Source organism: Microtus pennsylvanicus, chromosome 15, assembly GCF_037038515.1.
Source record: "Microtus pennsylvanicus isolate mMicPen1 chromosome 15, mMicPen1.hap1, whole genome shotgun sequence".
Taxonomy (NCBI): domain Eukaryota; kingdom Metazoa; phylum Chordata; class Mammalia; order Rodentia; family Cricetidae; genus Microtus; species Microtus pennsylvanicus.
In genome coordinates this window covers 26585585-26608647 of record NC_134593.1, presented here as the reverse complement: position 1 = coordinate 26608647, position 23063 = coordinate 26585585, and the positions used below count along the sequence as shown (strand labels likewise).

The following is a 23063-nucleotide window of genomic DNA, read 5'->3' as shown; positions in this document are numbered from 1 at the left end:
GGTGTCAGGGTTTTTTGTTTTTGTTTTTGTTTTTCGAGACAAGGTTTCTCTGTAGCTTTTGTGCCTGTCTTGGAATTAGCTCTTGTAAACCAGGCTGGCCTCCTCGAACTCACAGAGATCCACCTGCCTCTGCCTCCCGGGTGCTGGGGTTAGAGGCAAGCACCTCCACAGACCGGCAAGTGTCAGGGTTTGGGTAAATCTTTTTGTTTGTTTGTTTTGTTTGCTTTTGCTTTTTAATTTGTCTTTGAAGGTAAGGGCTTGGTGTATAGCCTAGTCTGCCGGGAACACGCTATCCTCCTGCCTCAGCCTGCTGGAGGGTTGGAAGGACAGGTGTGCACCACGCCCAGCTATTATTGATTCTTCGTCACTAGGATCGTATGTTATCTTTGCAATTAAAATTTCAGAAATTCCAGCAAGGTGATTCGCTCCAAGGTACTTCACGTGGTGTCCTGTGGGAGGCAGGGATAGATGTTTCACCAAGGGGAGGAACTAGGGTTTTCTGCTTCTTTAAAGCCAGGCTTGAGTTCTTACGTGTACGCTGCAGGCGTGGGAGGGGCTCCATTCACGCCCCGCGCTTCCGGGGTGCACGCCCTCCCTCTGCTCGACAAGACGCCAACTGCTTAGCTCAGCCCTCCTGGCTTACTTAGTGCGACTGTCAGGAATTCGTTCCCGGCGCAGGTGTCAGCGCTACTCCGGCACCCGCAGGTCCGGACCGGCCCTCGAATGCCCCGCCCCAGCCCGAACCGGACACGCCCCCTCCCCGCCCAGACCCCGCCCCCTGCCGCCTGTGTTGTCATCACGTGGTCCGGGAGGGTCCTGATGTCACGCGGGGAGGGACTGCGCAGGCGCAGAAAAGGGGGCGGGGGGACTCGACTTGTTGTGTTGCTGCCCGAGAGCCGGATACTGTCGTGCTGCGGCCGCGGCGCTCCCAGTCTCCCGACCATGTCTCACTTAGTTGAGCCGCCGCCACCCCTGCACAACAACAACAACAACTGCGAGGAAGGGGAGCAGCCCCTGCCGCCGCCCGCCGGCCTCAACAGTGAGCGCGGGGCCGCCGGGCTCGGCGGAGGGATGGGGGAGGAGGAGCCGTTCGGTCGCCGCCGCCGTCGTGCGGGAGGGGAGGGGGCGGGAGCAGACGGCAGCGCCATTGGTCGAGGCCGAGGCTGCGCGTGTGACTGACAGCGGCGTGCTCCGCTCAGGAGCAGGCGCTCGGCGCTGGCTCGCGGCCTGCGCTCTGGGCGCTGAGGCTTAGGGTCGCGGCAGGCGTCGGAAGCGGGCGGGCGGCGCGCGCAGCTGAGGGCGGCGGGCTGGAGCTGGCGGGTGGAGCGGGTCTGGGGACGTGCGGCGGGGACGCCAGGAGATGGACGCGGCCGGCCGGGCGTGGCGGGTGGACGTGCAGCAGCGCAGGTGTGCGGGGCTCGCCTGCTTCCCCACGCCAGTCCAGGGGTCACTGAAGTTTTGTGTAGGGTGCTTGTTCCGTCCCCCCCCCTTTTTTCCCTGAAAATTTCTAAAGTTTCTTAAGTTAATTTTTTATTGTTGTGGTTAACCATGAATTTTTAGTTTATTTTACTACTTTTCTGTTTTGAGACAGTCTCATGTAGCCCAGGCTGGCCTCGAACTCGCTGTGTGGCTGGTGATGATCTGAACTCCTGATCCTCCTGCCTTCCACCTCCCAAGTTCTGGCATGACAGCCACCATACCAGGGACTTTTCGAGTGTGTTTTTGTGTAAATGGATTGAGTGCCCAGCACATCTCCTCAGATCACACCATCAGGTGTCGGCAGTGGACTTCAGGAAATACAGTAAACAACACAACATACCCAGGGCAGTTGAAGGCTGCCGGTCAGGATGGAGTTGCAGTCAAGTGTAGTGCCCTTCTAACAGACATCTTGTCCCCAGAGTGTCCCCTGTTGTGAGATCTACTGTCCTTCTTGCCCAACCTTTCTGTATGTGCTTCGTGTCTTATGAAAGAGGTAGTGGGGGGTTGGCATATGGCGAGACGAAGTTTAAAAGCCATTTGGATGCTTAAAGGTCAGGCAGTGTCTTTCATAAGAGGGGTGCTTCAGACGTAGCCAGAACAGTTTGGTAAGAGCTGTTGCTCAGCCTCCAGGATGGGAAGAACATTTATCTTCGCCCATTGTAGTGGCACGTATCTGTCATTCCAGCACTGTCATGGGCCCCAGAGTAAGACTGTCTCAGGAAGCAACAAAACCAAAAAAAAAAAGTAAATAAAAAGAAATAAGATATTTTAAGGTGTTCTGCCCTCGTCTCTAAATGCTGACTTTAAAAAAGATTAAGTCAATGTGTAATCAAATGTTACTCATATCACATAATACAGGATTTAGATTTTTTTTTTAACCCATCTTTAGCATGCATTTTTAGAAATGGTTAGGCTAAAGAGATCCCTGGTCTGTGTTACTTGTAGAAGCGGTGGCTCTTGTTTTGAGTCCCCATGAAGCTTTCAGGATCCTTCTCTTGTGTTGGGCATGCTCATTTCTGTGTGTACCTTCTGCCTGGGCCAGTCACCTTCTGCTTTTTTGTTAGTGGTTCTTACAGAAGTAGGTGAAGCCCCAGCCTCCATGTGATACCAGATGTTCTTTGAGAAGTCTGCTAGATAGAAAATATTATACCAGGGCAGGGCTGCACTTCTCAGAGTCATCAGAGGTCTGCTGGGCGATGCCAGGTTTAACTATTGGCCTTGCCTCTTCTTTTGTCTGCCTTCTAAAGCTCATCACATAGCCCTGAGTTGAACAAAACAAGCTTTATTGATTTCGCCGAGTGATTTTTTTTTTTTAAGGCGCTAAGTGAAACAACTTATTCAGGCATCTAATACTATCTGAATTCCTGATAAGTCCAAGTATTTTGCTGGCTGCAGTTCCACAATTGTCGAAAACAGGAGCTGAAATGAATGCAGATTATTTCTGGCTTGAGATTTTTGTCTTTAGTTTAAGGGTCATGGCAGAGGGATTTTTGTATGGATGTGCCTGCATGTATGCATGTGCTCCGTGTTCTTGCCTGGTGCCCACCAGGGCCAGGAGAGGGCATCAGATTCCCTGGTATTGGAGTTGCAGATGGTTGTAGTAAGCTCTATGTCATGCTGGAAATCAAACCCAGGTCCTCTGGAAGAGCAGACTCTTCTCTTAATTAACTGTTGAGTCATCTCTCCAGCCCCACAGCAGAGGGTTTTTTTTTTTGTTTTGTTTTGTTTTTCTAGGCAGGGTTTCTCTCTAGCTTTTGGAGCTTGTCCTGGAACTAGCTCTTGTAGACCAGGTTGGCCTCGAATTCAGAGATCCGTCTGTCTCTGCCTCCCGAGTGCTGGGATTAAAGGTGTGCGCTAACCACCACCTGGCCCCACAGCAGAGTTTTAATAGCAAATATTGAAATTTCTTAAAGATTATTTTAAATTACCTATGTATCAAGTACAGATACCCATAGAGGCCAGAAGAGGGCGTTGGATCCTTGGGAGCTAGAATACAAACTGAGGGGTTGGGACTCAAACTCTAGTCCTCTAGGCTGGGTGGTAGTGTCGCATGCCTTTAATCCTAGCGCTCTGGAGGCAGAGGCAGGAGGATCTCTGTGAGTTTGAGGCCAGCCTGGTCTATAGAGCTAGTTCTAGGACAGCTAGGGCTGTTAACACAGAGAAACCCTGTCTCAAAAAACCAAAAAACTTCTGGTCCTCTGTAAGAGCAGTGTATGCTCCTATCAGCTGAGCCATCTTTCCAGCCCAAATTGTTGATGCATATGGAACAGTGAAACTTTTCTCCGATTCTGTTGTTTACTGCTGTGGCAGGACTGTTCAGTTTTATTACAAATTGGAAGACAAAACCCAAACTTCTCCCAAAGTTAAAAGAATGTTTCCAGTCACTTTTCTGATTAAGAAAACTGTCAAGTTTCTCAGGAGATGAGTGAGACACACTACAGAAATGTCATAAGGAACATCAGAGTATTGTAATTCTTGTGTAATTGGAGTTACTGCCTTTCCTTTTGACAACTCTTCACAGACAGTGCCCTTGCTGTTCCCCTGGTAAGAAGTTTGGGCTGTGGTGTACTGCCTTTCCAGTCTGTAGTGTGTTGTGCCCACAGCGCAGAAGAATGCTGGGGACTGTTACAGGGTTATCTGGGGTCCTAGCATTAAGTACCTGAAACAAGCAGGCAGAAGAAAGGCTTGGAGGACCCCTAACTGTGTTCCAGTGACATCAGAAGCCTTGAAAAGTTGGAAAAAAATAACTGTTTCCTGTGATATGTAAGGATTTAATTGTTGGTGGACGCTTAGGGTCTGCAAGCCGATCAGTTACTGGTCAGGAACTTGTGTGCCCACTTCTGCCATTCTAGAAGATTTCAACTAGAAAATAAGTCAGCATGGCTTTGTGCACTTCCAACATGTAAACAGTTCTATGACAATAATAGCTTTGGCTCTTTCTTTAAAGCTTGCATGCCAGGAAGAGTACTGACTAGAGGTGGTTTCCTTTGTGTGTTTCTTGGATGACATGAAATCTTTACAGTGTTTCTTTTCCAAGTAAGAGGGGACCTTGTGAGGATTTGGGCCGAGTTAGCACATTAAGAGGACCTGATTGTAAATGAGCAATTTAGGTGGAGAGAAGGTGTGTCATTTGTCTGTTAAGACATAATCCTAGCACTGGGAAGGCTGAAGCAAGATCGTGCCTAAGGTAACCTAGAGTGAGGTTCCAGGGCAACCTAGGCTTGTAGTGAAAGACAGTAATAAAAGAAACGAGCCCCTACATCTGTTTCCTTTTTTTGTCTCATATTCAGAAGATAAAGTTAATGTTTTGAAAGTTTCTATTTCTAGCAGGGCATGGTGGTGTATTCCTTTAATCCCAGCACTCAGGAGGAAGAGGCAGGAGGATCTCTGTGAGTTTGAGGCCAGCCTTGTCTACAAGAGCTAGTTCCAGGACAGGCTCCAAAGCTCTAGAGAAACCCTGTCTCGAAAAACCAAAACAAACAAACAAACAAAGTTTTTATTTCTGTTATCAACACCAGATTATTTAGTTTTGCTTTAAGACTTGGTCTTCTTGTGCAGCCAAGGATGACCTTGAGTTTGTAGCAACCCTTCTGCCTTGGACCCCGCAGCCAAGATTACAGGATTCCTTATAAGGAATGTGTACCTAACTTTCCCTGTGACTATGCATGCTTCCATAGAGAGTATTTCTGGGGTCAGGAAGATGGCTCCATCATTGAAATGCTTGCAAGCATGAGGATTTGAGTTCCCCAGAGCCTATACCAGGCATGATGGTCCACATTTGAGATCTTGGCTTTGGGGAGGCAGAGATGGGTAGATCCCAGCAAGAAGGCCTGCTGGCTATCCAGCATCATCTAATTATCAACTTTTAAGTCAGTGAGAAATCCAGTCCCAGAAAACAAGGAGGAACTGCCTGAGGGTGACCTTTGACCTCCTCACATACATGCAATCATACAGATACACATGCACACATACTTAAATTGTCTCTAAAAGACTGCTGCTGAGTTAAGAATAACTTTTAAAGGCTTTTGTTACATATAGCCAGATAACCTTTCAGAATGTTTCCTCAAGCCCTCAGCATAATAAAATATTTGGAATATAGTCTTCTGGGTAACTACTAAGCATTGTCATTGGAAAATGGTTAAAAATGTGCTGTCTTTATGGAAAGTGAGATTCTAAGTAGCTGAAGTGAGTTCTCAATGGTTAAGAGCATTGACTGCTCTTAAGAGGCTCAGGTTTGATTCCTAGCACCCATATGGGGCTCGTGACTGTTAACTCCAGTTCACAGGGGCCCTGACACCTTCACAGGCACCAGGCATCCATGTGGTGCAGACATCATGCAGACCAAACACCCATACACGTGAAATTGTAAAAGAAAATTTTAAACTGAGATTCAGGATATTCAAAGGAATGCACACATACTAACATTTGAAAGGCACATCAGAATTTTAAGTGCAAATCGATATTTGGTCGGTCAGTGGTTCTCAACTTTTCTAATGTGGTGACCTTTTAACACAGTTTCTCGTGTTGTGGTGAACCCCAACCATAAAGTCCTTTCTTGCTACTTCATTACTGTAATTTTGCTACTGTTATGAATCATAGTGTAAATATCTGGTATGCAGGCTGTCTGATATACGGCCCCAATGGGGTCATGACCCACAGGTTGAGAACCATGACACAGAGGACCATATATACAGTACAGTTCCAGTTGTTTATTTGAATTTTTTTCAGCTGGGCAGTAATGGCACAATTATTTTATCCCAGCACTCGGGAGGCAGAGGCAAGTGAATCTCTGTGAGTTTCAGGCCAGCTTGGTCTACAAAGTGAATTCCAGGACAGCCAGGACAGTTGCACAGAGAAACCTTGTCTTCGAAAAACAAAACAAAACAATTTTTTCTTTTGAGACCAGCCTTGTCTACAGAGTGAGTTGTAGGACAACCCGGGATACATAGAGAAATCCTGTCTCAGAAAACTATAAATAAATAAATTTTCTTTGTTTTTTTTAATTTTTATTTTATGTACGTTGGTGTTCTGCCTGTATGTCTGTCTGTCTGTCTGTATGTATGTATGTCTATAATACCGGGAACTGGTATTATAGAATGTTATAAGCTGTCATGTGGGTGCTGGAAACCCAGATCCTCTGGAAGAGCAGCCAATTTTCTTGACTGCTGAGCCATCTCTCCAGCCCCCAAAAAATATTTCATAAGAAAAACAATAAACTTGCAGAAATTTCCATGTGCAACTATTCAAAGTGATTTCCTCTGGACATAGGAATGGGAACCAGGTGTAGTGGTGTGCAGTCCTATACTCCCAGCAGACACAATGTGGGATGCTGAAATATCCCTGGGCTACATGAGACATTCCCAGAAAATCAAAATCAAAGCTTTGCTTATATACACAGAGTTAGAGTACCTCTTTAATAGGCCTGCTGCACCTGTGTTCAAGTCCACAGCACCAGAAAAACAGCAAAACAAGGCACTAGAAATAGGAAGGAGAGAATAATTATTAGGATTTTGTTTTTAAGATTAAAAAAAGAGTTATGTGTGAGTGTTTTGTTTGCATGTGCCTGGTGCCCAAAGGTTCCAGAAAGAAGGTATGGGATCCTCTGGAACTGGAGTTATAGATGGCTGTGAGCCTCCATGTGGGTGCTGGGAATTGAACTTAGATCCTCTCCAAGAGCAGCCAGTGCTTTGAACTGCTGAGCCACCCCTCCTGCCCTGGGTCTTAGTTTTATGTGCTGACATTTCTGTGTTCAAGGAACATACTTTTGTAATCCAGTGATTTTGAAGAATACTTACCATAGTGACTGATCTGTATGTGGCAATTAATTCTCTGTAGTTTTCTGTGTGCGTTATTTGTGCCATCTTAATTATTTTTTTTATTTTCTTATTTTAATTTTTTTTTTTCGAGACAGGGTTTCTCTGTAGCTTTGTAGCCTGTCCTGGAACTAGCTCTTGTAGACCAGGCTGGCCTCGAATTTACAGAGATCCGCCTGCCTCTGCCTCCAGAGCGCTGGGATTAAAGGCGTGCACCACCACCACCCAGCTGTAATTTTTTTAAATTGATATAGCTGTTATCCCTGTTTGCAGATAAGGCAACTAAGACACAGAGGCTAAGGCACCTGATTGGGTATAAGCTGTAAGCATTAGTATGGGGTGTAACTTCAGCTGCGCTGTTAACTGTGGCGCTGGTATATGCCACTCCAATACATTCTACTTTATGGTGGGAATGGGGGCATTGTATTCCCGACTGTTGCAGGCACAGCAGGAGTCACTTTTAAGCCTTTCTAGGTGTGTCTTCTCAAGTTCCTAATGTTAGGGTAGCAACTGTTTACGTTTAATGCAGAAAATAGAGTTGGTGTGGGCTTGGAAGTCCTTCAGTGAAGTGAGGAGCACAAACCCAGGTTCTGTGGGCACCATTCTTTGATTAGATTCTCTAAGCACATGTTGATTGTCCTGTCTGGAACCCCTGGTCCTTAGTGCTCCTGCCAGAGCAGCCCTGGGCTTTGGTTTTGTTTATTTTGTGCATTGGGCTGTCTGTCTACAAGAACCAATCCCATTGGTTTTAATAGACATTTGAAAACCCTAGAAGCAGTGGGAATAGGGAAAGATTGTTTATTCTCTCTGTCTCTCCATCTAGAATATTTTACAGAGCTCTAAATTTAGATGTGCTCTGGCACATTCGTACCCACTCCAGGAGCACTCTGAATATTTAATTAAACTAGATCTCTCTAGTGATTCTGGTTTTATTTGCTCTTCTTCCTGTGTTCTCAGCCATGCCCATCTTCACGTAGGTGTAGAATGAGGCCAGGTGCTGTTGTGTGCCTTTGTTGTTTGGAATTAATTGGTGATTTCAGGACTGCTGGGGGGTGGGCTGCCTTTGATGGAGAGGACAGGGCAACTCTTTAGCAACAGATACTAACCCCATAACATATAAATGAGTGTCTGCTGTTTGCTGGTTGTTGATGTTGCTGGGTAGTTCTGACAGTTCTGGGGAGTAGATCCCCTCTGTTACCAGCTCTGTTGACTGGTGAGATGGAGGACGAGAAGGGTTAAAGTGCCGGGAGTCCCATTCCTAGCTAGGCATGTGAACTTGTCCCTCAGGTGAGCTCACCCTCCTGCTGGATCTGGCGTCACTGCCTCGTTTAGAGTGCATTAGGGTTTGAGGTGTTGTTTGGCCATTCTGACGAATCTGCTAAGGATTTAGAGATTTGGCCATGCTCACCTGCTTGGTTACATTTTGGAGGTTGTAAGGTTTTGGTTTGGGAGGGATTTTGTATGTTTTTCATAGCCCAAGTCAGACTCAGACTGGCTCTTGATCATCAGTCATCCTGCTTCCACTCCCAAGTGCAGGTCTGAGCACTGCCTGGCTGTTGGTCACACTTCCTAAAGCGAAGTGCTGTGCAGAAGGGATGTAGAGGATGTCTTTTCTGAGAAGTTGATTAATTGGCCAGTGTTACTGATGCTTATTGAGCTTATTGGACCAATAAGAATCTTCAAGAACGTGCGTCTTAGAAAGGCCCGTCCCCTTTTCCTATGGTCCCACCCCCTTCAACTATTTATCCCAAACTTCTGTAGCCCATCTGCAGTGGCTTCTCCCTCCTCCACACACTCGGGACTTAATGAAAACCCTAGGAAGTAGAGGTCCTGGGAGAGAAAAGGGAAGGAACAACCTGATAAGGTATGTTCAGCGTGGAAGAGAAAACTTAAAAGTGTAGTGGGGGAAGGGGAGACACATTGGTGGTCTCCCTCCACCCCAATTTTTAATTTTATTTGGTTTCTTCAAGGACCAGCTGTATTAGTGCATGCTCTGGGTTTGGGAACAAATTGAGAACTTTTTGATTAAATTTTGGTTTTACTTTAGGAGCTTTTCAGTTTGTGTTAGTTAGGAGACAGCTGTCATCCTGTTAAGATGGGCTGTACGACATTGCTAAGTCATCTGGTGATTTAATTAGGTGCAGATCCTGTGGCACCCATGGCAAGTCGTGTATGTGTAACTGAGGTGTTAAAGGTGATGCCTATCTATTAAAGGAAGAGGCATATCGTTTTTGAAGAAGAGCCTGAGTTTTCACCAAAGTGTTAAATTAAGCTTTAACCAGAAAAAAAAAATTGGCAGGAAAGCCCGTCTTCTATAATTTTAGATTTCTACCTTCTGGGCAGGTTTAATGCATGAGTTCCTTTGGGAGCAGAACAACATGGATTCTGACTTTCTGTGTGTTTATTTTCTTCAGAATACTTTGGCTTCAGTTTGAGTCGAGTCAGAATTCTTATCTGAACTCAGCATATGGACATCTGTGTGCACAGGAGGGATTTCAGCCCCACTGTGGTTATGACTTGTTATCTGACCTGTCCAACAGGTTCCTGGGTGGAGCTACCTATGAACAGCAGCAATGGCAATGATAATGGCAACGGGAAGAATGGGGGGCTGGAGCACGTCCCTTCCTCTTCCTCAATCCACAATGGAGACATGGAGAAGATCCTTCTGGACGCACAGCATGAGTCGGGACAGAGCAGCTCAAGAGGCAGCTCTCACTGTGACAGGTATGTGAAGGCTGATGGTGTAACTCAGGAGTTGAGTGGGTAGGAAGGTAATTTTCATGAGGAGAAGGCTCATTTGCTTAAGTAGTCATTAAGAGAATAGGCCTCCAGATTTATTGTACCATGCATGTTTAAACTATAGCTAGGCCAGGCACTTGGGAGGCAGAGACTTGTGAGTTCAAGACCAGCATGGTCTACATCTCGAGTTACAGGCCAGTCAGGACCAATAGCTAATGGATAGGCACCTGAGTGCTCACTGTCACCCCTCCCCCATTGTCATTTTTATTCTCAGACTGAATTGTTTTCAGATGTTGATCAGTTTCAAATTGAGTAGCAGGCCAACAGATGGCTAAGCTGATAAAGGCACTTGCTGCTAAGTTCTGTAGACCTGCATTTCATCCTGGGTCTCACTTGGAGCAAGGAGAGAACTGACTTCCTCAAATTGTCTCCTGGCCTCCACATGCACATCCACACACACAAACTAAATGCAATTTCAAAATCAAAATGAAATTTAGCATCATTAATGTAAACTTACAGAGTTAATCTGAGTTTCCCATTTTCCTTTGTTTTTGAGGTCGTGTTATGAGTCACAGTAACATTCTCTCTCCCTCTTTAGGCAGCCATGTGGCCTTTTTGCACCCTTCACAGTAACAGGCTGGCACACATGGGGCACTCAAGTTGATGGAGGTTCCAGCCATGTCTGTGTGGCTCTCAATAAGCAGTGTGCTGAGTGAGGTCCATGCATTCCCTCTGAGGAAATGTTACTTACATCTCACTGCATGGCTCTTTGCCTCTGGAAAGCTGAGGAGTAAATATACAGAAAGATGTAGAAAGGAAAGGATAACAAGTGGTTCATTAACTTTCATCTGAGCCTTTTTTTCCCCTGTCACTTCCTGAGAGACTAGGTATTAAATAACATTAACAATTGTAAGGCTGAATATAGGTAAGACATGCCTATGGTCTCGTCACTCAAGAGGCTGAGCAGGAGGATTGCCATAGGTTGAAGGTCTACCTGGGCTACATAACAATACATAATGATAACCCATCTCCAAAAGTAGTGAGAAGTTCCCTGCAGGGTGATAGCCTTATAGGATGCTTGATGCCACAATGGTCTGGCTCATTTGTAGCTGGCTGATGATTCACCATGGTGAAGATGCGCGTGCATGGGAAGATTGAGGGGCATTTAAAAATGGGAGAAGCAGGGTAGGCTATATCTACAGGAGTAATTTTGTCTATAGCACATGGTTAGCGGCTGAGAAAATAGAGAAAGAAGTTAAACCACATCTGACCTTCCCGCATGCCTTATGACCCAGTTCTGTCTCTAAGGCAGCTGGAAGACAGGTCCGATGGCTTTTGGGCACAGTGAGCACCCTGCCACCTCCGTGTTATCTCTGCCTTGTTGCCATGTCTCCTGTCACAAGCAGAAGTGAGCACATGGTTCTTTCTGGACAGTTGCCATCAGTTCTGGAGGTTGCAGCACTAGGCTGTCTTTCAGTAGTTTTGTTTGCTTGTTGGTCTGTACATAGTCCTGGCTGCCCTCGAACTCACAGAGATCTGCCTGCCTCTGCTTCCTGAGTGCTGCAATTAAAGGTGTGTGCCACCATGCCCAGCCAGAATAAAGTTTTATATCTAGGGACTTGCTGAAGGATTTCTAGAGCTTTCTCCGAGTTTCTGGTGTTTCTGTCCTCTGTAGCCTATTTTTGTACATGTGCATGCATGAGCCTGATCATTGGTACCGTGTGTACATGAGTCTGTTATTCCCAGGGTGCTAAGAAGTCATTTGCTTGTTGGGCATCCTGTTTAGCTTATGATGACAGTGATGTGTGTGATGAACTATGACTTCATCTTCCCGGGGTCAGCTTAGTTCTGGTTCCTGAATGTCAAGAGGAATAGCAGAGGGACTTCCTGGCCATCTAGTCTCAGTGAGACAGTGGGTTCCAGGTCCAGCTAGAGACACTACCTCACAAAATAAGATGGAGAACAATAGAGGAAAGTAATGAGAGTCACTTTTAACTCCACAAGGACATGCACTTACACCTGCACACACATGTATACACCAGACATGCATAGCACTCCAGTACAACAGAAAAGGGGCTTCAAGATTCATGTGATTTGACTTGTGTTTGAAGTTATGGGAAGTGTTTCTTATCAGTGGAGTTCTTAGGATTGTTAGATATAACCTCAGCTGATGGACATGTTCTCTTCTCTCCCCTTTCCTTTCTGTCTTCTCTTCCCCCCTACTTTCTGGTCTTGGTGCTGAGTACTGAACACAGTGCCTCTAGCGTGCTGGGCAAGAGCTGCTCTGCTGACTGCATCTCCAGCCCTCTTGTGACTCTGGTTTTGGAACTGTCCTGCTGAGTTGCACAGGCTGGGTTTAAACTTGCTCTATAGCCTGGGCAATGAACTTGAAAATTCCCTGCCCCAGGGTCTAGAATAGCTAGGATTTCAGACTACACCACCAGGCCTAGCCTGTTTTAAAGATGTTTTGTTTAAAAGTTATCCTGTGTCAGGTGTGATGGTACAAACCTTTAATCCCAGCACTCCAGAGAGGCACTTGGGTCTTTGAGTTCTAGGACAGACACTGCCGTGGTGGTTAGAAGATATCCCAGCATGCCTTACTTTGTGTTGTATCCTGCCGTCCCAAGCAGTTTCTAAAAGCGCAGTGTGGACCTATTCCTAGAGCTCCTCCTTTGCCTGTCAGTGCAGGACAAATACATCACTGTGGTTTAACAGGCTCCCCAGCTGAACCTGAGAGGAGCTGGGCTCCGGGCTTGATGGCATTCCTAATCTTCAGGTGTGAACTGCTTACCAGTGAAGAAGGGAGCTTTTCTCTAACAAGATTGGTATCAACAGCACGGCACAGAGGGAAAACAGCACTTCTGTGGGCTTATCGACCTATCAATTTGACTGTCGGGCCTGGTCATCGGTATATGAGGCTGGCCCTTGATGACATCGTGTTACCAGCACAAAGACAGCGGCCGCACAGGGAGCTAGCAAAAATCATGCAGCCCTGACCTTCACCATTTGTCTTTTATGCACAAAACCCACATTCTGGTTGGCACATTTCAGTTAATAAGAATTGAAACTATAGGAGCTAGAAAGCAAGATTAGTACATTTAGGGACTTTCTTGGCTCCTGGAATTAATATGCTTTAGGTTTTTGATGGCTTAGGTCTTTGCTCCTGTTTTGGTGGGTGTTGGGGCCTGTGTGCTGGATTTTAAGGTCAGAATGGTGCCTCCAGCATGTCGTCAGTTGTGCTAAGGTTTGGGAACTTGTTACAAAAGAACTCAGTCTGGATTTTGAAGATCATGTCACCGTCATTGGACAGCATACAACAAGAACGTGTGGTGCTTCTACATCTTCAGGTTAGATATTGTGGCTTGTCACTATGAAGGCACCATTACCACTGACAGAGTCTGAGCTCTCTGTAAGATTACTCCGTTACATTGTGCTACTTACTTTCAACATAGGATTTGCTTCTTTGGTATTCGATAGACTTTAAGATTTGCTCCTGTTTCAAAGCTATCTTGCTGTAACTTTCATTTTCTGTTTTTCAGTAAATTCTTAAGATGTGACAAAACAAGAATTAAAACTACTGAACTAGGCTGGCTAGATGGCTCAGTTGGTAAAGGTGATTGCGCCAAGCCTGATGACCAGAGTTCTAGTCCCAGGAGCCTATGTGGGGGGAGGGGAGAATAGACTGCCAGTTGTTGTCCACTGACCTTCACATGTGCACCAGGAAATACTTGCACACACAAACATATATGCCCAAAAGAATAAAGTATAAAAAACAAAAAATAATGTTAAGTTTTTTCTCTCCTAGCCCTTCACCACAAGAAGATGGACAGATCATGTTTGATGTTGAGATGCACACCAGCAGGGACCATAGCTCTCAGGTGGGTGTGGGTTTTGTTTTGGTTTGGAAAACACACAAGAGTCTCTAAAGTTTGTTGGCTAAAATAGGGTGCTGGGCTCCAAGCCTGATTGCATTTTAACAATGGAGTGTTTTTCTAACAAGATCGGTGTCTGTAGCCCAGAGTGCAGCTCTGTCTGTGAGCTCATGGACCTTTGACTGTTGGGCCTGGTACCAGTTGTATAAGGCTGCTTCTTGATGCTACAGCAAGCATACAGGCAATAAGTGAAGACGGGAATTCCTTGTTTCTTGAATTTTCTATTGTGCCAACTCTTAGAAAGTTACTGATGATGCCTTATTTGTGGTGTTCCCTCACGGCATAAGCATAGGCTGCTGTGCTGGAACTGTGTGTCTGGTGCCATGCTTCTAGTCTTCTGCCAGAAGACTGCACCGCTTCTCCACACCTCACTACTCTGCCTTTTGCTATTTTCTGAAGCTGGAAAATCCATGCAGTCCACACTGGCTCACTTAAGCTCACTTTAGCTGCTCACATGCTGAGACTTGCAATACTAGTTTACTCTGTGTGATGCACTTTGTTGTCTAAAGAAGCTTGGTGATAAATGGCTGAAATGTTTAAATTCTGGCTTGTGTGTGTGAGTTTGGCCATATGCAGGATGCTGTAACTGGTGTGAAAAAGGCACATGAAGTTCATGGCAAGTAGGTATCCCCTGGACAGAAGAGAGGAGGGAATTGATACTCTGTTGTAGGGGGTCTTTGGTCTGATTGATTTTATTTAGACATTTTCCAAAGAGTGTCTTCAAGAGTACTACTCAGTTGGTAAGCTCTATGAACTTATTCTTTTCTGTTTGTTTTTGTTTTTCGAGACAGGGTTTCTCTGTAGCTTTGGAGCCTGTCCTGGAACTAGCTTTTGTAGACCAGGCTGGCCTGGAACTCACAGAGATCCTCCTGTCTCTGCTTCCTGAGTGCTGGGATTAAAGGCGTGTGCCACCACTGCCTGGCTCTCTATGAACTTATTCTGAAGTCAAATAAATGACGCCTTGCATCCTTGCTCCATGAGTTGCTGTTTCAGGCTGTGCGGAGTCCAAAGAAAGACACCAGCTGAAGCCAAGTCTTTCCTGAGTTCATTTTCCTTCAGAGCTCCGTTTTCCCCCACCCCCGATGGGTATTTCTCCTCCTAGCTCAGTGAAAGCTAGGTGTGCAGCCCTGACTCAAGAAAATGAGTGTGATCAGGCCCATGAGGTCACTGAATTTAACTGCGATCTTAGGACTGAATGCAGCCATTATAAAACTGGAAAGAAATCTGCGAGAGAGAGCGAGCTTGTGAGATTCTGATAGTCTGAGGTTGATTTTAAGCAGGGGATAAGCCATGCTATCAGACTGACCAGTGGGGACAAGCATGGGTTTTTGCAAGTAGTTGGATGCCTATAAAGACAAAGTTGGGTCTGTGGAGTAAAAATTTTAAAATAAAGGAGATATATTAGTAGATGCTTTATATTGCATATAGAGCATTTATATTTTTAAGATTGAAGAAGTAATTGAAAAGCTAGTCACTAGGGTTTAGGAAAATGAGTTTCATGAATGAGAAAGTTTTTTGTTAGAAAGTTAAGAACTGGCTGAGGCTGTCCATTTTCTTTATGTGTGTCTGTGAGGAATAAATAAGATGTCATGATCCAGCTTTACCCAGAGAAGTTAGGAAAGACACCAGAACTTACTAATATGTTCTGATGCTAATAAGTTTCTCAGTCCAGCGGAGGGACAGGGTAATGTTACTCTGCTGGGGAGATGGGGAGACAGACACTTTGTCCTCATGTGGTTATCACCTAAGATGACAAAGCAAGTCAGTGTTAGAGCCATGACTGAAAGCAAACCTGAGCCTGTGATCCAGTCCTTCACTGAAACTGACCTCTGAGGGGAGTCAGTCCCTAGTCAGGAGACTAGGCATGTGAATGAGCTGACGGGTCTGCAGAGCCCCAGTGTGGGGATTCCTAAGCAGGCTCATCAGTGCAGTGTCCCTCTTCCTTAAAGGTGATGGGACCCATGCGACTCCACTGTGTAGCAAGAAATAGACTCAGTCTCATGCAGACTTACAGTCCATGAAGGCATTGTTTTTTAGGATGGGCCCAGCATGGAGTTGCTGTCTTTGGAAATAGCCTCCTTTCTGTCTTGTGAGGCTAGTTTATCTGTACATGGATACAAGCATGCAGTTTAATACTCCTATTTAGAGACCTAAAGAGAACTGGAGGTGGGCCAGATAATGAAGAATTAAATGGTAATAAAATAAAGACCCACCCACTGTCACGGCCACCCTCGACCCGCAAGGAATGACGCGACCACCGGAGCTCTTCTTGCTGCAGTTTATTCCAGGACTTTATTCACTTTCTCTCTCCTCTCTCTCTCTCTTTCCCTCTCTCTGACCTCTCCTTTTTCCTCTCTCCTTGGGCAAACCCTCTCCCAGCCCTTAAGTAGGCATGGGCTGCCAATCCCAGATTGCCAGGTGGGCACTGCCCATAGGTTCACGCATATGCAGGCAGCTGATGATCATTGCGTGATCATAGCGTAGATCAGGCCTTAGCCATCTCAGGAGTTGATTATACATCTCCATCAGGTGGGATTCCATGCAGCTCGCTGCAACCCACCCCACCTCCCAGGACTGTTTGAGGTGGTTGAGGGAAGAACAGAGTTGTACATGGTTAGATGAGGTGCCCTTTTGCCATATTTTTTTAATTATAGGAAGATGATTCAAAACCTCAAAATGGGCCAAACATGATGTGTTCGGATCTTTATTGTAGTTTCTGAATTCAGGAGGCTGAGAATTGTAAGATCTGAAGGCCAGCCAAGGCTATAAAGAAGCCTGAGGCCAACATGGAGTGTTTGGTGAGGCTGCTAACCATCTCTCTCCCAAAACCCTGGGATTGGCAAGTTTAAGATTAATAAAGGAAATGAACTATAGTAAACATTAAAGTAAGTTGAGAAATATATTTGTGGATTAAAACAACTGTATGAACCCAAAGGTAACTTTGCTTTAGTCCTCTGGAGAAAATTCCATTATCTTGAAAAATTCAGAGCACAAATCTCACATTGTGTTCTCTGAAAAGGATAAAGTATGAACTTGTTCAAAAAAGTCTGAACTAAACCAGAAGCACTTAGAATCCTAGGAGGCCCAAGGAGGAACTAAGCAGAACATACTGTTATAAGACTGGCGTGCAGTTACTGAGGCAGAGTCTTTCTAGCATGTCAGAGGCCCTAGGCTTAAGTCTCCACATTGCTGAAACCAAACCAAAAGAATCAGAGGGCCATCAAGGTGGCCTAACCACCTCAGTTGCAACCCCACATTGGAGCCCTGGCACCCCATGGTGGAAGGAGAAAAACAGCTTCTACACAGGCACCACCCCTCATAATAAATACAGATACAAAGTTAACATCTAAGGAATGACTGTAGCGGGCTGAAGACTCAGAAACAGCGCTTGCCCTGTGGCTGCTGATTCGTTTCTGCCTGAGATGACTTCAGGGTTACTCCAGAGAGCCAGCTCATGCATGATTCTGAGTAATCTCAGTGCCTGCTGGAAAGAGCTCAGTCCTAAATGCAGCATTGTGCTATTCAGTGGAATTTGCCAACTTCAGCTGAACTAGATAAGGGCCATGCTGACAAAGGGACACAAACATCCCCTGAGCTTTGACCTGGATTTGGTAGTAAACGGGTGTTATGTGTAGAGCCAGGCTTAAGCTCCCTTCCCAGACACCTGAGTCACTAGGAGGTGGAACTGTGGAAAGTATCCGTGAGTGGGCCAGGTCTTTGACCTGTTGGTCAGAATCAGAGTGTTCAGTAGTGTGACTCCACTGTGGAGTCACAGCCTTACAGTCTTAAGACTGAATAAATATAGCTAATGTGTCATTTTTAGGAATTTCTCACCCCTTTAGTTTCTGTTAAAAGAGAGTTTGCCGGGCTTGAGTGTAGAACCCCAGCACTTGGGAGGTCAAAGGCCAGCCTGGGCTACATAGTGAATTACAGGTCAGCCTAGGCTACAGAATAAGACACTGTCTTAAAGAACCAAAAACAAGAAAAAGTTTGTGGAAATACAATTTTTTCTAGCCTGACATCTCAGGTTTTCACTAGCAATAAAAAGAATATTTTTCATTTATTTATTAGATGTTAACTTCTGACTCACTTCAAAATAGATTATTCCCCCAATAAAAAATTAGTTTTAGAATCTTGAGAAACATTCATTAATTCCTCTTTAAAAGCAATCTCCTTTCAGAAAGTGAGAAACCTGGTTCTATGAGTGGGACCTTTGGGGCAGCTTGCCTAGGCTGGAAACCAGTGGCCTCTGCCTTGAGTTGTGAGGCCCTCAGCAAGTCACATAAACCCTGCTCTCTTCAGTAGAATGGAGTGCAGCAGTTTCTATTTGGGGATTGACCAAGGTCAAGATCAATGCATGTGAGCAGCTTGAGTAGATGCTGCTCTTGCAGGTGTTTGGCAGCATCATGATTTACCACATCTCTGCCAACTTTTTTATCTACTTATTTCCACGTCTTTTTTGGTGTGTTCTCTTTATTTTTTTTCTAGTTCTAAAAAATTAAATGCAATTGAAACTATGTACAGTGTGGGAAATATAATGTTGAGAGGGACGTAGTGAAACCCCACTGTGCATCCTCAGGTTCAGCAGCAGCAACTCCATGGCTTCCTCACATCTCTGAAGGGGGCTTTTGCAGGGTGCAGCCTGTCCTCAGTGCGGCCTCCATCCTGCTCACTTCTCGTCCTGGGATGCTCTTAGGGCAATTTTGAGCCCATTCCGAAAATAGGCTGCTTCCTAAATAAAGACGCATGACTTTAGTTTGTTTTGTATTTAAAAGACTTGTTTATCCTTTCCTGCTTTTCTCTTGTTCCTCCCTTCTCACTGTTTGAATTCTTTTTAGTCAGAAGAAGAAGTTGTAGAAGGAGAGAAAGAAGTTGAGGCTTTGAAGAAAAGTGCAGACTGGGTATCAGACTGGTCCAGTAGACCCGAAAACATCCCACCCAAGTAAGTCCTGCTTTGTCCTGGCGGTGGGTTTTATGTGCCTGTCTGTGGGACTGTGTAGTCCCCAGGACACGTGCAGCACTTGTGTCCTGAAACCAGCCTGTCTTCTTCCCCAGAGAGTTCCATTTCAGACACCCTAAACGTGCTGTCTCTCTAAGCATGAGGAAGAGTGGAGCCATGAAGAAAGGGGGCATTTTCTCTGCAGAGTTCCTGAAGGTCTTCATCCCGTCTCTCTTCCTTTCTCATGTGTTGGCTTTGGGGCTGGGGTAAGTACCCTGTTGACAGTGCATTACTTAATGGTGGTGGGTGGCAAGGTGTTGAGGAGAAAAGAGCCGTCTGCCCTGCGTCCTTCCCTGGGCACTACTGCCCAGGATTACTTTTCTGAGTTATTTAAAATTTAGCTAATTGTAATTTGTTATTAAATACAAATGTAGGAATAAATGCAAAATGGTTTCCCCCCCAGATGGTAAAACACACTATTGTGGAGGATGATTCTTGAATATGCTGGTAGGCTACTGTAGGTACTGTCCTTTTTTTTTTTTTTTTAACTTTGTGGCATTTATATTCTAAAGTCAGCCTCATGTTTACTTAATTCATTAACTTGTGGCATGTCTTTTCAATTAATGGCTTTTCTCCCTTGATTTGAGTATTTAAGAAAATATACTTCTGAAAGATTTCAGTTTATAAGCATTAGCTTACCTGCTGCGTGCACACTGAGCATGCCCAGTGAGTCGTTTTCTGTGTCTGGTGCATGGAAAGTGGATCATTCCTGATCTTGCTGTGAGTGGCTCAGCATAGCAGAGGGAAGTGCCTGCTCTGGAGCATGGGCGTGTGGGCATCTTTCCCTGTCTCCTTGGTAGAGGATCTGCTGGTAAAGACGGGACAGTGGAGTGAAAGGCACTGTGGAGCTTGGGAGGACTCTTACTATCTGCCACCTGTTCACTTCATCTACCTTAGAAAGCTTGGTTTGGGGGCCTCGCAGTGTTTCTTGCTTTCATGTATCTTTAAACTGTTTTTGTTGCTTTAAGTTTAACTCTTGCTACAGGTGAATGTTTTTAAGGGGCTTAAAAATTGCTACTACTAATTGAGGATTGTGCTTCTTGTTACCCTTGGCACTCTGCTTTTGCTGTGGAAGGGGTCATTTTCTTGCTTGGTGTTGGAAAGTCATGTTAGATCCCATCTTAAAAACACTGTCTATGACCTTCTCTCTCAATCTGAACTAGCAATAGAACCTTTTATCCAAATAGAAACATGTGGGGGCTGGAGAAGACTGCTTTGGGCTTTGAAAGGGCCTCTTTTTCCTAGCTTTACCTGGTCTTGACATCACTGCCCTTGTGATTCCAATCCTGACTTAATGAGTAGACAGAATCCTATGAAATCATCTGGACTGAGGTAGTCGGTGGGCTGTAGTCAGTGGGAGCATGCTTGTTTAACAGATAAAAGGGAGAAAAGAGTGGTGGCTCAGGGAGTCTGGGAAGAGTGCGCTGAGGCTCTCAGATGTTTACCAACTAGAGATCACCGTGTGGACCAGGCTGGTATAATTGTGGAGATAGATGGAACATGATACACTCTGCTTCCTTTCAGCATCTATATTGGAAAACGACTGAGCACACCTTCTGCCAGCACCTACTGAGGGAAACGAAAAGCACCTGGAAATGCGCGTGGCCTGTGAAGTGGTGTATTGTAGTTTGAATTTGAGACCTATTGTAAGCATGATCCCCAACCTACAACCCTATTTTTACATACCCAATCCCAGTAACTCTCAAATCCAGTATTTTACTCAAACTCTGTTGAGGCATTTTACTAACCTTCCCTTTTTGGCCTGTAAGACACTTTAGAGATTCCTAACAGAATTTCCTGTCGTTTAGAAATTTGCAAGGGCTTTTTTCAGCAATGCCACCAGCAGATTATAACCTTGTCAACAATACCATCATTTCCTCTTAGTACCACCAGAATCACACCTACATCATTCATGCTAGAAGCCGAATTCTAGCCATGCAACTACATCTCTTTCTAAATGAGGTCAGGTTTGCAAACAGTACTATAAAAGCTTTGTTTAGTTGTTGTTTTCCAGAACAAAAACAAGCTTCCCTAAGCTTGAATTTATAGTTATTAAAAACAAAAGAAAACCAAACCAAAAAAAAAAAATAAGCAAGACATAAGGAAAAAAATATCCTGGGCAATAAAAATTACTTTAAACCAGCTGTGGAGCCGCTCTTTTCCTAAGCCTCCTGTTCCGCCTTCAGTTCGTAGGAGGCAGCCTGTATGAGTGACAGATAGGATATAGAAGAATAGAACATGCTGGCAGATTTTAACATTAGGATGTTGCAATGCTATCTTTTCTATGATAGAAAATCTTTATTTCTAAGGAATGCCTCAGATCTAGACATACACAAAATTGCTTTTGAGATTTTTGTGCGTTTGGTATTTTCATGTGTTACCTGCATGTGAATTTCTCATGACTTTCTTGTCTTTCTAGTTTCTTTCTTTCTTTTTTTTTTTTTCTCAGAAGAGACTTGGAACGAGTCTGATTCATGGTGTTAATAGAGGCTTCTTGTTTTAGGAAGCTTTGCTTACACCCTGGAGCCTTTACACTCTGAAGAGTAACTTCAGAGTTATTTCAGACACTTGTGTAACTTTACACAGCAGATCTGGGGTGTGGGAACAGTTGACAAAGTTCTGGAAAGATGCCATTCATTCTCTGTGGTCCCTTACTTCCTTTTGTTGGGCTACGGTCTTCCCAGTGTGTCCCTAGGATCTCCCAGGCCCTGGTGACTTTCTCATGCAGTTGTCTTTTCAGTTCTGTCAAACTCCTGATGTTCCGCAATACTCAGAAAATCCTTTGAATGGCAGACTTTCTTTGTCTGTTTCTACAATGTGAAGCTTTAGGACCAAACTGTTAGACAGCATCAGGATTGCAGATTATCTCAAGTAGATTTTGTTGGATTTCAGAACATAGCATAACTCTGAAGGATTCTATGTTTTATATATAATTACTGTTTATGATATAGACTGTGCTATAGTTGCAGAACCATTGTGAATTTCAAAGCTAGCAACCTACATGGTGTACCAAGTTGACTTGAATAAATATGGCAACCGGGTTTGCTAGTCTGCAGAAACTAACTCCTCTCTCACATAAAGGGTTATAAAATTGGTGTTACATGGAAATGGAAAGTAACACAGATAGGAAGACATTTCTATCATTTTTCAAGAACATAGCTGTTTATCTTTAAGAAAGATAATATATCCAAAGTAGTTTTTGTGAGTTATTTTCTTTCTGGCATTTAATGTCTAAATGATTATGGGCATCTTTTGCCCTTTTCCTATCTTGCTCTTAAGCCTGGTGACGCTTGATTTACCTTATCGCTTATTTATTTCAAGTGTTTGTATTTGAATTTCGTTAGGAAGAAAGTAAATCTGATGGCCTATTTGTTTGTTTGTTTTTGAAAAGCCTGAATCAAATTGGCCAGACTGCTGAGGCTAAACTGTAGCACAGTTGAGTGCTGCTGTGTGAACGAGCAGCAGAGTCGTTCACTAAGTGATCTCCCAGGCAGACACCTCCTTTATAAATTCAGGAGCAGCCTGTCAGCAGTGCCATTGAACCGGGGATGTATGATTTTATTTCAACATTAAAACTAAATTTAATTTTGCCATTTTTGAAAGTATCAGTAAGATCATGGAACATGTCACAGCACAACTGTCCGTCAGGGAGCTTGTAAGGTGTTGATTTGCAGCCCTGACATACGGGATGTTTATGCTCCTACACAGATTCTTGTTGAATGAAAACAGATTGTCCTATTGCAAAGCAGAATTCAACCACGAGTTGAAATTTAAGATAATGTTTAAAAAGCTTTATTCCTGTTTACAATTTGGGATGAGAAGCAGGCTTCGTTTTAAGTTTGATGAAAACTGGCTCAGATGTTTGTAAGTCAAGAGGAAAGCGGCACAGAGAACAGTGCAGCAGTAGAGAGTGAAGTGGGGACTCGGCCATGAGACGAACCGCAGTGAACCAGTTGGTGGAGCTCCTGGCATTAACTGAGCCAGAGTGATACACATCCTTCGTCTGTCTCGTCAGCACTTGCGTCATTCCTTACAGTTTACAGAACACGTGTAACTTGTAGCTATAAACATTTTGTGCCATTAAAGCTCTCACAAAAACTG

At 44.7% G+C, this 23063-nt stretch overlaps 1 protein-coding gene across 5 annotated transcripts; it reads left to right on the top strand.

Annotated features, from left to right (window-relative positions):
* Positions 1-842: 842 nt before the first annotated feature.
* Bnip3l (BCL2 interacting protein 3 like) lies at positions 843-23063 on the top strand. Of its 5 annotated transcripts, none has more exons than XR_012907907.1 (7): positions 843-1039; positions 9833-10016; positions 13837-13909; positions 18802-18905; positions 19019-19168; positions 19366-19423; positions 20487-23063. XR_012907907.1 is itself a non-coding variant. In XM_075949045.1 (7 exons), exons 1-6 carry the CDS (start codon positions 943-945, stop codon positions 19370-19372), a joined length of 615 nt encoding a protein of 204 aa, XP_075805160.1. In that variant the 5' UTR covers positions 843-942; the 3' UTR covers positions 19373-19409; positions 20487-23063. The 5 variants fall into 5 exon arrangements, 4 of the variants coding, with proteins under 4 accessions (XP_075805160.1, XP_075805159.1, XP_075805158.1 ...); XM_075949045.1 differs by having other exon boundaries at positions 19366-19409; XM_075949044.1 differs by having other exon boundaries at positions 19366-19419.

Excerpts from the sequence above, each read along its gene's own strand:
- Bnip3l (XM_075949043.1), top strand. The coding sequence starts at position 943 with ATGTCTCACTTAGTTGAGCCGCCGCCACCCCTGCACAACAACAACAAC. Across the intron at positions 10,017-13,836 it reads GGCAGCTCTCACTGTGACAG|CCCTTCACCACAAGAAGATG; the intron begins GTATGTGAAGGC and ends TTTCTCTCCTAG. Across the intron at positions 13,910-18,801 it reads GCAGGGACCATAGCTCTCAG|TCAGAAGAAGAAGTTGTAGA; the intron begins GTGGGTGTGGGT and ends AATTCTTTTTAG.